The sequence below is a fragment of the Sipha flava genome, unplaced genomic scaffold (assembly GCF_003268045.1).
Source record: "Sipha flava isolate LNK unplaced genomic scaffold, YSA_version1 486_pilon_pilon, whole genome shotgun sequence".
In the NCBI taxonomy this organism is placed as follows: domain Eukaryota; kingdom Metazoa; phylum Arthropoda; class Insecta; order Hemiptera; family Aphididae; genus Sipha; species Sipha flava.
In genome coordinates, this window is record NW_020273287.1 from 80,003 (window position 1) to 94,109 (window position 14,107).

The following is a 14,107-nucleotide window of genomic DNA, read 5'->3' on the forward strand; positions in this document are numbered from 1 at the left end:
TAGTGCATATAATTCCGGTCTCTATTTATAATCAATGATATTACATATAATAATTGAGTATCCCATTACAATACGTGTGTACAAATTTAACGCCACCGCCACCGCGGCAGTGTGTGGGGACCATCTCGATAGTCGATTGTATAATATTTTTTTTTTTGTAGTATCACAATATGAAATAGAAGTTAAACAGTTTAATTTGTAATTTCAATATTTTGGTGTTTATGGATATTAAGTAAAGCTAACCCGTTTAAATGGTTTTTCCCCATTGTTGTTCTATAATATATTTTTATTTGCCTCGTGTAATATTGCCAAAATCAGTAAAAGTTGAATGTTTGGAAATTCTCATATCATTATAGCATTATATTATTATTATATCATTTATATTAATATTTTTCAGCGAAACAATATAAAAGATAAAAGTGTAAAGATTAAAATAAAAACTTGTGACGTCTCGGCCCCGCTTCGTTCGTTAGATGGTTCTTAGGGAATACTTATCGCATGGTGGCGCCGTAGTAATGGGCTCCACGAGGACGAGCGTACGTCGACAGGCACGCCAACCTGCTGACTTACAGCCGAGACATTTCTGTCGGAGCTGTAAGATTTTATCCTACACATCATAATCCTAGACAAGGATGCATAGATAGCAATTAGGAGAAAATAGGTATAATAAATAAAAAATAACCATTGGTTTTTGGGGTAAAGAAAAGAGTTTTATTATTTTTGTTTTGTCTTTATATTATTTAAAGGGAAGAAAAATTAAGTTTAATTTAATACCGAAGAAAAAAACTGAATGGTATAAAACTTCGGTGATAATATCAAAAGAGAGAAAATATAAGGGTCAATATAATAAAATACAAATAAGTTATAATAATGAACATTTCATGACCGAGACACAAATCGCCATAACAAATATACAAAATATAATAATATAAAATACATGACCAAGATATTTAATAAAATATGATATTATAAATAATATAAGAATATACAAGGAAGGAGTTTGGGAAGTGTCGGCGTAAAGGTATACCTACGTATAAAATCCACTGGAGGATCACTTTAACTGAAAAAAAAAAAATCTATATCGTATGTCTTAATGATTCAAACGGTTTATTTTGGGGTGCTATCCAGAGAGACGGACAGTGAAAATTCGGACCTTCATTTCACAATTTTTTATCATTTGGAGACTCAGTCGGGAAAATGGTTTGCCACGCCATTGATTATACTATTTGTAGGGGATGTCGCAAAACTATGACTGCAGGTCCGTTATTTTACAAAAAGTCCGTAGTTTGGCCTATAAAATAACCCGTCGAGTTTGGGAAATATACGGACTAGCACCTAGGGTAAATTCATGACGATATTTACTCTCTTAAGATTGTCGGTCAAAGATATATATATATATATATATATTATATTCAACAGGCATAATCTAATTACTAACTAAAATTATTTAAATAAAAAAATATAGGCAACTGAGGGGAAATGCCATAGCGACACAAAGGAACGTCAATCAGATGATAAAAACATAATAATTAATAAATGAAAATATTCATAAAACATATTTATGTGAAATAATAATATGAAATGAATATGAAAAATAAATATGAAAATATTGGTCAATAAAAATCGACAATATTTCGTACCTAATAAAGTATAATAATCATAAAGTTATAGAGTTTAATATAAGAAAAATAGTTAAAGAAATAAATATTGCTGGCCAAGGCAATTAATAAAAAGGGTCATAATATTATTTACCGTTTGGAAGAGGAATTTTTCAACGACGGAGACGGATTGACCTTAGCCACACATCTTGAGATCTGAAAAACAGCCAATAATCTTCTGAGTTCACAGGAGTGCCACTGAGGCTGCTGGGCTGATGAAGGTGTTGGTGGTTGGACAGTGATGGGTCAAGTCCTCGTTCTCCGGAGCTTAGCTGTCCACGGAGACTCGAACGATGTTTTTTTTTTTAAAAAATTATTGAAATATAATTTGATTGGCCGGTAATATTTATCATTTGAACAATGAGGTACTAACGGGGGGAAGCGAGCAGCAACATTATTTGCGAACCGCGGCTGTGCGTTGGAGCTATATAATAATAATAATCAGCGTTTAGGTTTTCGCAACGCACACAACTTTACGTTTCGATTCTTGAACGTTACAAACTTAACACTATTGAATTAATAAAATCTAACTTAAACAAATGGGAGGGGGCGAGGACATTCGGGCCTCCCTTATATCCGCCACTGTATCATAGTATCTATGATATGGATATATTCTGTATCCATGATTCATAACGACCCGATGTTCGAGGTTTTATCTTTCATGCGATGCACATGACCATTGATGATAGAACAAATAGTTAAAAAAAAATAGTTTTAAATAAAATAGTGTATTATAAAATACAATCGATGACATGACTAAAATCATTGAATATAGTTTTATAATCAATGCTAAAACATATGTTTATTAATGTGTTGATAAAAATTTTCCCGGCAAATTTCAAGGCCACTATAAAAATTGTTTTACAACAACTGAACACCGGGATCACTAATCGATGGTAATCGCTCTAATCATGTCAATCGCCTTATTCTCTTGGCGTTTTGGGTCGTTGATACTTCTGCTGATCTAAATCATTGTTAACATTCATTGTTTTCAGTATTGTTCGTTGGACGCGTGTGGTCCTCACCAACAAATACATTTGTCCTGCCGTCATCGTTACACGGATTATTGTTCTGCTTCAGAAAACACAGTCTTACGCTACATTGTCACATTTCACTTGGACAATCATGAAACTAGTGATTCCAGAGATCTCTTGGCACAATCGTGACCCTGTACTCAGTGTTCACTTTCAACCGACCACTACTGAGGAAGGCTATTACCGATTAGCTTCTGGTGGCTCCGATTCTCATGTTTTCGTAACTATTTATTTGTCAATCATCTCAGTCAATCGAGCTTGTGGTAATTGCTGTTTTACAAATTTGTGTTTTAGGTGTGGCGAATCAAAGTAGAAGGCTCGAACGTTAATGTTGAGTTTGCAGCAGATTTAACCAAACATCAAAAAGCAGTAAATGTTGTACGTTTTTCACCTGACGGACAATGGTTAGCTACCGGTGACGACGGTAAATCATTAATTCATATTTTTTAACCTGAATTGTAAATTCAACTTATGTGAGTAATGTTGTTATTTTATTTTTAGAATCTGTTATTGTCTTATGGAAATTCAAATCCATAAATGGACCAGAGCAACGTCCAGATTTGTTGGAAGACGATGACTCAAAAAATCTTGAGAAATGGATATGCCATTGTGTACTCCGAGGCCATCTTGAAGATGTTTATGATATATCATGGTCACCGGATTCTAAAAGACTTATATCTGGTGGTGTTGATAACAAAGCAATTATTTGGGATGTTGACAAGGGTAAGATAGTTTAACTATTGAATTTGATTATTTTTTTTAAACATTAAAATTTCTAGGACAATATAAAGCTATACTTAATGATCATAAAGGATTTGTACAAGGAGTTTCATGGGATCCCTTGAATAAATATGCTGCTACATTAAGTAGTGATAGGTAAGTAATAAATTTTTTTTAACAATATTGTGTACTAATTTTAAGTTAAACATTTTTTATTTATTGTTAACTGTAGAACTCTAAGAGTGTTTAATACTAAAACTTGTAAATTATTCAATAAATGTGACAAGTCAGTTCCATTGGGGAAAAAAGGTGATGGTGAAGAAATCAAAAGTAGATTGTTCCATGATGATACCCTAAAGTCTTTTTTTCGGCGTCTGTCATTTTCTCCTGATGGTCAAATTCTAGTGACCTCTTCTGGTATCAAAGAAATATTTGATGAGCAAAACAAAAATAAAACTACTACTAATGTCAGCTATGTATTTGCCAGAAAATCGTTTACCAAACCTGTACTATATGTACCATCTCTTGATCAATACTCAGTAGCAGTTAAATTTTCACCAGTTTTGTTTGAACTAAAAGAAAATACTAAATCTGTATTTGATTTACCATATAGAATGATATATGCTATTGCTACAAACTCAAGTATTTTATTATTGGACACTCAACATGCTGCTCCATTTGCATACATTGGTGATATTCACTATACCCGTTTAACAGACTTGTCATGGTAATTATTTAAATTAGTTCGCCATTTTTTTATCTACAAATTTATTATTTTAATTAGGTCTGCAGATGGACTATTACTCATTGTGTCTTCATCAGATGGGTTTTGTTCAATTATAAGCTTTAGCAAAGAAGAATTAGGCAAACCATACATGGATAAAACATTATTAGTTAATGCTATGGAAATGGAAGAATCATTCATCCAAGAAGATAATGAAGAAGTTTTAAATACCCCTGATAAATTAATACAAAAGGAAGAAAAAAATACTGTTGATTTTTCTGAGCCTACAAAAAAAAGAGTACAGTTGGTCACACTTTCTAGCCCTAAAACAAAAAAAAAATTACAGTAATAAACAACAGCACTATTATTTGTTTTGATAATTATTTTATTTCATATTATTTACATGAGATTATAAAACATTATTATTATTATTGTAAATTAATCTTGATCATCAAATGTTATTTTCTTACCTTCGAACTTGGCCAATGATTTTTGTTTACGTTTTGCTTCCCATGACGGGTGTAATGAAGTATCAACCTGTTCTTCAACTTTTTGCTGCCTTCTTTCTTTCCGATTGCTCATGCTATTATTTTTACCAACAGTAACTTTTTTTTCTTTTATAAAAATTTCTTTTATAGGTTTTGGGTCTTCTAGTTTTCTTTCTGTAACTGTTAGTGGTTTGTATACAGACATGTAATCTTTATCATTTGCTGTTATGAAAAATGAATCAACAGTTTCACAAATTGGTTTAATTTCATCTTCTATAATTCTTTTTTTCTTATTTTCAATTTTAATTGGTACATTCTGTTTAGATTTTCTTTTAAATGTTTTTTTATTAAGTTTCCCATTTATGTTATCATTAGACTTGTTTGTTTCTGGATTTGCTATGATTTTGGGTAATTTTTTTTCTTTTATTTTTGATACTTGTAAAGTTGTTTCATTAGATTTACTTAAACTTTTATTTTTTACAATTGTTTTACTAGAAATAACTGGTTTAACTGTATCTTGATTCTCTTCACTTTCATCATTACTTTCTGTATGTAACAAATGATCACTTTGAATTTTTTCTAAACTAATATCTGATTCATTTAAATGAGTTTTATAACCATCATTTTCTGTAGATCCATCAGAATTATACTCAGCAACTTCAAATTCTTTAACATTTGTACTTGTTTTTTTATTCTTTTCAGCAACTTTATTATCATTTGGTTTATTTTTTGCTCTTTGTTTAGAACCTAATTCATTCAATAGATCTGTTAGGCATAGTTTCCAATCTGGATATTTGTTTCTAAAACTTTGAACTGCATCTACTATAAACTTATGTCCTGCCAATCTTGCCCGTGCCCTGGTTTCCAAGGTTATGTCTATATTATTTAATATTGTAGCAGAAAGTATTTCATTTTGTAAAGCATATTTTGTTACAGCATCATCATTTAATTTCTAAAAAAGAAAAATAATTTCTATAAATATATTTACATGACGTGAAATTAAATAATTAAAATAATATAAAAATAAAAGTACCTTTATAACCATTAATTCGTTAACAAAACGTTCTGCTTTATTTTTATTTTTGACAATTTGTTCTTCACTACCTTTTTTTGCTTTTAACTTTTTTGCTTCTCTTGACAATTTATTTATTGTGTGTACTTTTGACTTGCGCACAATATGACGCATGGAAACAATCTAAAATAAACATTATAATATTAAAAAATAAGAAAAAATGTAAAAAAATTTTTTTTGTATATTGATCACGAATTAACTAAGTAAATTTTATAATTTGAAAAAGTTTGTGAAGTATAAATAATTTTTAAAACTATTTGGAAGAATTACCTGATTGTTAAGTTCTAATTTAGATAAGGGTGACATTGCTAAACGTTAGTCATTAACTTATATAACAATTGTGAATTTTTTACGTATCATAAATAGTTTTGATTAAAAATCACAGTTTAGATCAATTAATCTAACAATTTGAAAATTATAATTCATATACAAATACGTGATAAGTGAATATTACAAATTCAACCTGTGTTAATCATTAGGTCTGAACTTTTATTTCCCATAACCATAAAAATATTCACTGCAGTGAAGCGCGTTGTACAGAATAATTTTTAATTTGTAATACACAATATGAATATTCTGTGTTTGGTGGTGACACTGTAGGAAAACAGGAAGGGATTGGGCTTGGGTCAGTTCTCCTCATTGATAAGAGATAAAAATGATAAGAAAACATTTTATCATGAAACACCAACTGTTCGGAATCAAAATTTTTACTGCCAGGAATTTAACGCCAAAGAATTAGGCTATACTGTGTTTATGTATTTTATGTATTTAACGGTTTACTGATTACATTTTAAAATTATAAATCATTATCATATTGGTTATTGTTTAAGACTATCACCTGCGATTATTTCATGAAAAAACTTTCAGCGATTATATTTAATAATAATCTAATAATAATAATTACTTAGTTTTGACTTATATGTATCATTCTTGAGGGATGCAATCAGTTAAAGAAGTCTTGATCATACAATACAACATCGTCAATTCTAAGCATTTATAATAGTGAAATAATTAGGTAAGTTTACTTTTATTGTATAATCATTGTTATGTGTATACAATGTCAGAGTTATAAAATTATAACTCAAATGAAACTAATTATTTTAATTCGCTTCTTTTTTACTAGATATGTTAGGATTTAAAGATATTAAATTTTATTAATTTTTTCTTGTAGCATGTTTTTATACAAAGTCAAAATTTAGGACAATTTTCTATGATTAGATTAATTTAATTTTTGTTATGTTTTATAATACTATTAAAATCATTATTTTATTATTAATATATTTATTTGCTAACAACTGACTAACAGTGTTCTTTAAATTGTAATTTGTAATTGAACTGTAATTTTGGTAGACACTAAGAAGCAGCCACAAAGTATACGTGCATTCAGTCCTCAGAAAGGTTGAAAATGATGAAAAGGTTGCAGAGACCAAAAACACCGCAAACCATCCACATTTCAAATTATACCCTCAACATTTTTTCAACAAGAACTGATTGTGAATGAAATTAATGTAGCAGTTGTTTTTGGCAACATTGATGCGATCCATAGTTATCGTGAAGAGTTAGCTTCAGTAGAGCTGGTTGGAGTAGATGCCACATATAAAACTGTTCCTCAAGTGTCAGGGGACTTACGATCTTTCCCAACATTCCAAGTACTCTACAAAGATGTATGTTGTAAGCAATACCTTCTGGTTATAATACTGTTAATATACAGTTATGACATGATTTAATACGTTTTATTTTTCATTTAGGCATTTCCAATGGTCTATGCCCTTTTGGGGAGTGAAACACAAGAAACTTACTCTACATTATTAACTACTGTTAATAATGTATAATAATAATAAATTAAATACTTTACTTTACTACTAAAAATTAAATAGTAAATAATAATAAAGTAATACGCAATATTTTACCTCTTTTTTATAATGGAATACGTTTTGTCACTAATTATGAACGTGCTCTTATGAATGTTATCAGGGAAGTAATTCCAAATAGTCAATTAGTATGTTGGTTCCATTATACAAAGGTAAATAACATTTTATTATAATACCTGCCAGATAAACTAATATGTATTTTAGATATTTTATTTTGGATATAATATTATATATAATTTATTTTTATTTAATATTTTCTGTATTTGCTTTAACTGTGCTATTACCTTGACATGCTTAATCTGGTGTAGAGAAGTTTTAATAATTTTTACTTCAAACACTAGTACTCATTGTTTATGAATGTATTGTTATAAATCTTAATTGTATGTCTAATATGTATGCTTAATTAATTGTATGTTAGTCATACATGATAATAAAATGTTTTTTAATTGTTAACCCTAAAATATACTACTAACTAATATTTTAATTTTTTTCAACAGAAAAGCTGATTGTTGTTGAGAATCAGTTCTTTATAGAATTTCAACAATGTAGAGATAGCTTTAAAGTAATAATTTGATTTTTTTTTTTTATATATACATATAATTAGTTTTTTGGGTTTCAATTATGGTTCATTTCTGTAAATTGTATGTACTTTACTAGGTTAGAAATTAAATGTCCAAAAAAGAGAGGGAAAATACATCTATAATGATAAGAGAATGTGTACAGCAGCTGAATCAAGACGGTGACTTATTGATGTTTGTGAGGAAAACTGATTACCGTAATGATGGTTATGTTCAACGACAAATCTGGCCATATCCTAATATATAATAAAATATTACAATTATTGTTTTTATATATTGTAAACTAATTTTATTATTGTTTTTTTTACCTTGTAATATGTACAAATAGTTATTGTTAAATCAAGTTGACTATTATACACATGTTTTTTTTTAATTTAAAGTTATATTTCTTAAGTATTTCATAAGTAGTTTTACAAGGTAGGCTTAATTTAACTTAAATTTCTGCTGCAATTCCTATATTAAAATTCATAATATTTACTAGTCATTAAAATCTTAATGTTGTTCTTCAGCTAAAAATGTTTTCCTCGTTACTAGTATTACCATATACATATTGTAAAATGAAACCTAACTTGCTTTACTATGTGTGGTTAGTTTCTCTGGTCTTTCAGTAAGTCATTAAATTTGAATGAATTTGGTTAATTTTAATTCATTGCGTGCAGTCAATTCTACAGTTCATATATGGATGTTTGTTATGATAATTTCAATATAGATACTCAAACTAAGTTAAATTTATTTTTATTGAAATATTCTAATTATCAGTATTTAATTAAATTGACAATTATACTGGCGTGAGTGTTTACTAAGATCGGACTAAAACACATCTGAATATTGGTCTGTACGGGACATGGTTTCTAATAACCTTAACATTTAAGATCCCCTTCGAAAGTATCTACATTTGCAGGGCCCAACCCATACATTCACTGGTTGGCTTCGCAATGCGAGTGTCTTAATGTAATATCTAAATCATATTTGACAATATAAATATGAATGTTAATATATGGCATGTGTCTAATGTAATTTCGGTTATTGCAAATGCAATAAGGTTTAAGGTAATCAATTTATGTATATATTCAATGATGTACATTCAATTTTCTTATGAAGGGAGAATTTAAATGACATATTATTGTATGTTTACCAGAAGATTTCACCATTTTTATCATAAATCATAATACTTTTTTGTGTTCTTGAGAGGGAATTTATCTCGAAATCCCTCTCCATATGCCCAAGGCCGTAGCTAACAATTATCTGGAATCCTTTTATTCAACGTTTTTAGTACATATGGGAAGTGTAGCGATCTCGTGCAGGTTAGGTTAACCCCACACCTGACACCAAGCTTATGTAGCGAGCTTCGTGCAGAACACTACGATCGCTGACACATTAATTATTTAACGACGTAGCACGTTGTATGAAATCTTGAGACGTGGGTTGAGAGAGATAGGTAGGTGAATAAATTTAACACTGGTACATTAAACTTATAAACTTACTGTTTTTATTAATTTATCACAATAAATTAACAAACAGTTAAAACACAAAAAAATTAAATAACAAGTTATTCTGGGCTAAGAATTATATACTCGCGGCGATGTGGCTGTAACAAAGTCCACGACGAGCAATAATTTATTTAACAGGGGAAATGATCAGTCTAACTACCTATCTACATCTGAATAATGCTAAATGCTCAACCCGTATTTATACAGGTTCCCATGACGTAAGAGTGGCCTAATTCTAATATTACTTTATTTTGCCCTCTATTTAGCATTATTATGTAAAAACGTGAAACTACGTGTTGTTTTCACCTTTACCCTGGTTTTCCTGCGTATATGCGAATTTAATATATTATCTATTTTACACATATACTATTTTAATCTATTAAATATTATTTTGATTATTAAATTTAACTGGACCTTGGCGAATTTATTAATATGCGTAATAAGTTATTTTTGATTATTAAATATTAATTAATTAAATGCTGATTATAAAATACGCCTAGCCTTGGGCTTACTACAGAAGACATCCGAATATTTGGGATTTTCTTCGTGAGTCATCGAAAACGTGTTTTGTGTGTTCTATGTTTTATATGTTGCATCAATCTTCATGTTTGTGAATAAGTGTATTACAAATAATAAATGTGACTGCATGTCTACGGTGTTTCAGAAATGAGTAAGTAAATTAACATATATATATTTAATTTTACAATAAGTGCTTTTAATGTTGATGAAGGTTTTGTTTGTAAAAATATTGTTGGATAATAATTGTTCTTAATTATGCATTTTCCTGTGTTTTGGCTGTCATTGTTTATTATGTTATATCATAAATTGTATAACATGGCATAATATAGAAGATATTTATCTTATTTTAATCAATAGTTTGAGATCTAAAAAAATTATTGCATTAGAGATATCTTTATTTTTATTTTAACTAATTTCATATTATTAATCATATATATATATATATATATAAATAATCTTTTATTTTCAATATATAATTAACTAATTTATGATACTTTCTCTAAAAATATTAAATCAATTATAATAAAATACTGTCAATGGTCATTGATGAATATGGTACATATTTCATATATTTTTTTATAAATAAATAGCTCACTTTTGTTGTTAATTATATGTATTAACCTATATTTTAAAAAATGGTTTCAGATTAAAATTGATACCAATAATGTAACTTGTGCATTTATTATATTATTATTATTATGTTCTTTATCTTGTATCAAGCTCGCACCACGGTTGACCCGGGCAATTAGAAATATTGTATCGTGTTTAATACGTATTCTTCCGTGTTCAAGCATGGTGGCTCAGCGTACAACATACAAACATTACATTGGCGACGAAGATAAAAATTGATTAAAGAATGACATCATATTTGGATAGTTTGACGCAATTTAATGTCGATTGTGACAGTTGGAAAATTTATCAAGAACAGTTGGAACAATTTCTTGAGGTAAATAAAATTAAAAATGATTTAAGAAAATCTGCATTTTTAAGTTGTATTGGTCAAGACGCATATAAATTGCTAAGGGATTTGTGCACACCAGATCTTCCAAAAGAAAAAACTTTTAAAGAATTGTGTTTGTTGATGGAAAATCATTTTACTCCGAAAATAAATATTTTCCGGGAGCGAAATCATTTTTATGCGGCTAGTCAACAGGAGAGCGAATTAATTGCGGATTTCACGGCAAGATTTAGAAACCTATCAGCAAATTGCAGTTTTGGTGTCAACCTTGAAAGCATTTTAATCGATAAATTTGTATTCGGATTAAAATCGGGCAAAATCAAGGACAGGATTTGTGAGGAAAAACCAACATAAGAAACAACTTTTTCTCAAATTGTCGAGATTGCACTTGCAAAAGAAACTTACATAGTCAACGAAACAGTCCAAGTCAACTGGATTAGAAACAAAAAAGGACATTTTCATAAAAAACAATACATGTCGTCGGCAGAGTTCAAAAACACGGGTTTGAGTCACAGGGATCACGAAGTTCGAAATAAAAAAAATGCATGGGACCAAGGAGCGCGGATACAAGGGCATTTTCAATCAACAAGTAGCAGTAAATATTTAAAGGGCAAGGATCAAGGAGTCAGCACTGTACCAAAGGTCAATCAATGTCGAGTTTGCGGTAAAAGGCACACGGGTATTCAAAATTGTAAATATAAAAATTATCATTGTAATCTTTGTAGTTCAATAGGACATTTAGCAGTAATGTGTAATAAGTCTAAAAGTACGAATTTTTTAAATATCGAGAAAGTAGAGGAGAATACGTTTGAGAGCTTAATCTTGAACATAGAAACGAACGATTCAAAACCTATTATGTTAGACGTAAAAATAAATGATATAAAATTAAAGGCACAGTTAGATTCAGGTTCAGGTTTAACAATTATTTCGGAAAAAACTTTTTACGAATTATTTGATAAAAATACGATTTTAAATAAAGTTTTTAAAAATGTAAATGGTTATACTGGGGAAAAAATAAATATATTGGGTTTTTTTTTTTGCAAACATTAATTTCAAAGATAAAACTTTCGAAGATTTTAAAAATTTATGTGGTGGAAAAAGGAGGGCCGAATTTATTAGGTAGAGATTTTATGGTAAAATTTAACATAAAATTAACTAATATCAACATGTTAGACAATTTCGAACAATTAAAAAATAAATATTCAAAATTGTTTAGCGACGGTATGGGTAAATATATATATGAAAAATTCAAAACTAGGTTGAAGGACAACGCTACCCCTATTTTTCATAAGCCAAGACAAATTCCTTTCGCATATAAAAAACGGGTGGAAGAGCAGTTATGTAGATTGGAGAAGTTAGGTGTAATTTTAAAGGGTGATGGAAAAATTAGAATATGTGCAGATTATAAAGTTACGGTAAATATGTTTGTTCGGGAGGTAAAATATTCATTACCAAGAATTGAAGAAATATTTCAAAAAGTGAGTTAAGGAAAAGAATTTAGTAAAATTGACCTAAGTGAAGCGTATAACCAATTAGAGTTAGATGAAGAATATTCGAGAATCTTAACTTGGAGCATCCATAAAGGACTTTTTAAAGTACACAGATTGCCATAAGGTGTCTCACCAGCTAGTTCTATATTTCAAAAATTAATCGAACTTTTTCAAGGTCATGAGTGTGTAGCTAACTTTTTAGATGATATTATAATAACCGGACAAGACAGAGCAGACCATTTGATTAATTTGGATAAAGTATTTAAAATTTTAAGCAAAGCTGGTTTAAAAGTTAAATTATCTAAGTGTGAGTTTTTCAAAAATGATATATACTCTATATTATAGTATTTAGGTCATATTATTTCAGCGGTAGGTTTACGGAAATGCGAAAATAAAATTAAAGCGATTGTAGACGCACCAGCGCCTCATAATGTAACACAAGTCAAATCATTTGCGGGCATGGTAAATTATTATTCTAAATTCTTACCCAACGTTTCGATTATTATGAGACCTATTTACAAATTATTAACGAAAAATAATCAGTTTATTTGGACTCGGGATTGTCAGAAGGCATTTGATACAATTAAGGAACTGGTTATTTCAGATAAAGTTTTAGTACATTTTAACCCAAATTTCCTTATTATTTTGACGACTGATGACGGTATCGCAGGTTGTTTATCACATATAATGCCAGATGGAAGTGAGCGACCGATTAGTTTTATTTTGAGAACATTTGTGGCAGCGGAAAATAATTATTCTGTCACGGATAAAGAGGCTTTAGCAATTTATTGGTCGGTTAAGAAATTATTTCAATATCTCCAATACCAAAGATTCACTATCAGAACTGATCATTAACCACTCATTGGGATTTTAGGCGAAGACAAAAATATACCAACTATGACTTCAGCAAGATTTCAGAGATGGGCAGTTTTCTTGGCGGGTTTTCAGTATAAACTAGAACGCAAATTAAAGGGAACGATAATTACACGTCAGATTTACTTTCGAGGTTACCTATAAAGGAAAATGTTATGTCGATAGACAGTGAACCGCAAAGCACATATATTTCATTTATTGAATTTGAATATTTTCCGATAAACCATAATGCAATCAAATTACAAACTAATAGAGATAAAATTATTAGTAAAGTTTATTATTATGTGACCCATGGATGGCCTAATTTGTTTAGTGATGATCTAAAACCATACAAGGACAGACAGACCGATTTATCTGTTGAGCAAGGGTATTTGATGTTAGGGTATAGGGTAGTAATACCAAATAAATCACATAAAAGTATTCTAGACGAATTACATAGCACACATCTTGGGGTAGTCAAAATGTAGGCAGTTGCGAGATCGTATGTTTGGTGGCCCAAAATAGATGAACAAATAGAAAATATAGTTAAATCCTGTGATCATTGTGTGGAAATATTGTAGATTGTATTATATATGTATTAGTATTTGTGTGTAAGGTTCGTCGAACGGACGGTTTTCCCGTACGTCGTTATC

General features: G+C 29.5%; 4 protein-coding genes across 5 annotated transcripts; 3 read left to right on the forward strand and 1 right to left on the reverse strand.

The window, feature by feature from the left end:
* The first annotated feature begins 2,434 nt into the window (after nt 1–2,434).
* Nucleotides 2,435–4,516, forward strand: LOC112689949 (chromatin assembly factor 1 subunit B). Its single transcript, XM_025563828.1, has 7 exons — nt 2,435–2,554; nt 2,654–2,912; nt 2,987–3,116; nt 3,194–3,415; nt 3,472–3,568; nt 3,645–4,139; nt 4,197–4,516. Exons 1-7 carry the CDS (start codon nt 2,445–2,447, stop codon nt 4,483–4,485), a joined length of 1,602 nt encoding a protein of 533 aa, XP_025419613.1. The 5' UTR covers nt 2,435–2,444; the 3' UTR covers nt 4,486–4,516.
* Nucleotides 4,517–4,525: 9 nt separating this feature from the next.
* Nucleotides 4,526–6,705, reverse strand: LOC112689950 (serum response factor-binding protein 1-like). Its single transcript, XM_025563829.1, has 3 exons — nt 5,967–6,705; nt 5,658–5,819; nt 4,526–5,576 (listed from the first exon to the last, which is right to left on the reverse strand). The coding sequence occupies exons 1-3, from the start codon at nt 6,000–6,002 to the stop codon at nt 4,575–4,577; spliced, it is 1,200 nt and encodes a 399-aa protein (XP_025419614.1). The 5' UTR covers nt 6,003–6,705; the 3' UTR covers nt 4,526–4,574.
* A 403-nt stretch (nt 6,706–7,108) lies between these two features.
* Nucleotides 7,109–8,455, forward strand: LOC112689945 (the record flags this gene model as incomplete). The annotated part of the gene is made up of 5 exons (XM_025563824.1): nt 7,109–7,360; nt 7,445–7,506; nt 7,584–7,719; nt 8,065–8,129; nt 8,225–8,455. Coding segments are annotated over 4 exons (459 nt in total), but the record flags the coding sequence as incomplete, so codon positions are not given.
* A 1,596-nt stretch (nt 8,456–10,051) lies between these two features.
* LOC112689958 lies at nt 10,052–14,107 on the forward strand. Of its 2 annotated transcripts, none has more exons than XM_025563840.1 (2): nt 10,052–10,305; nt 10,800–14,107. In XM_025563840.1, the coding sequence occupies exon 2, from the start codon at nt 11,011–11,013 to the stop codon at nt 11,464–11,466; it is 456 nt and encodes a 151-aa protein (XP_025419625.1). In that variant the 5' UTR covers nt 10,052–10,305; nt 10,800–11,010; the 3' UTR covers nt 11,467–14,107. The 2 variants fall into 2 exon arrangements, with proteins under 2 accessions (XP_025419625.1, XP_025419626.1); XM_025563841.1 differs by having other exon boundaries at nt 10,946–14,107.

Bases quoted from the DNA above. Each gene is read 5' to 3' on its own strand.
- LOC112689949 (XM_025563828.1), top strand. From the start codon at position 2,445: ATGCTAAAACATATGTTTATTAATGTGTTGATAAAAATTTTCCCGGCA. The intron at 2,913-2,986 runs GTAACTATTTAT...TTTGTGTTTTAG, and splicing joins GCTCCGATTCTCATGTTTTC to GTGTGGCGAATCAAAGTAGA. The intron at 3,569-3,644 runs GTAAGTAATAAA...TGTTAACTGTAG, and splicing joins GCTACATTAAGTAGTGATAG to AACTCTAAGAGTGTTTAATA.
- LOC112689958 (XM_025563840.1), top strand. From the start codon at position 11,011: ATGACATCATATTTGGATAGTTTGACGCAATTTAATGTCGATTGTGAC.
- LOC112689950 (XM_025563829.1), bottom strand. From the start codon at position 6,002: ATGTCACCCTTATCTAAATTAGAACTTAACAATCAG. The intron at 5,820-5,966 runs GTAATTCTTCCA...TGTTTATTTTAG, and splicing joins AATTAGAACTTAACAATCAG to ATTGTTTCCATGCGTCATAT. The intron at 5,577-5,657 runs GTACTTTTATTT...TTTCTTTTTTAG, and splicing joins ACGAATTAATGGTTATAAAG to AAATTAAATGATGATGCTGT.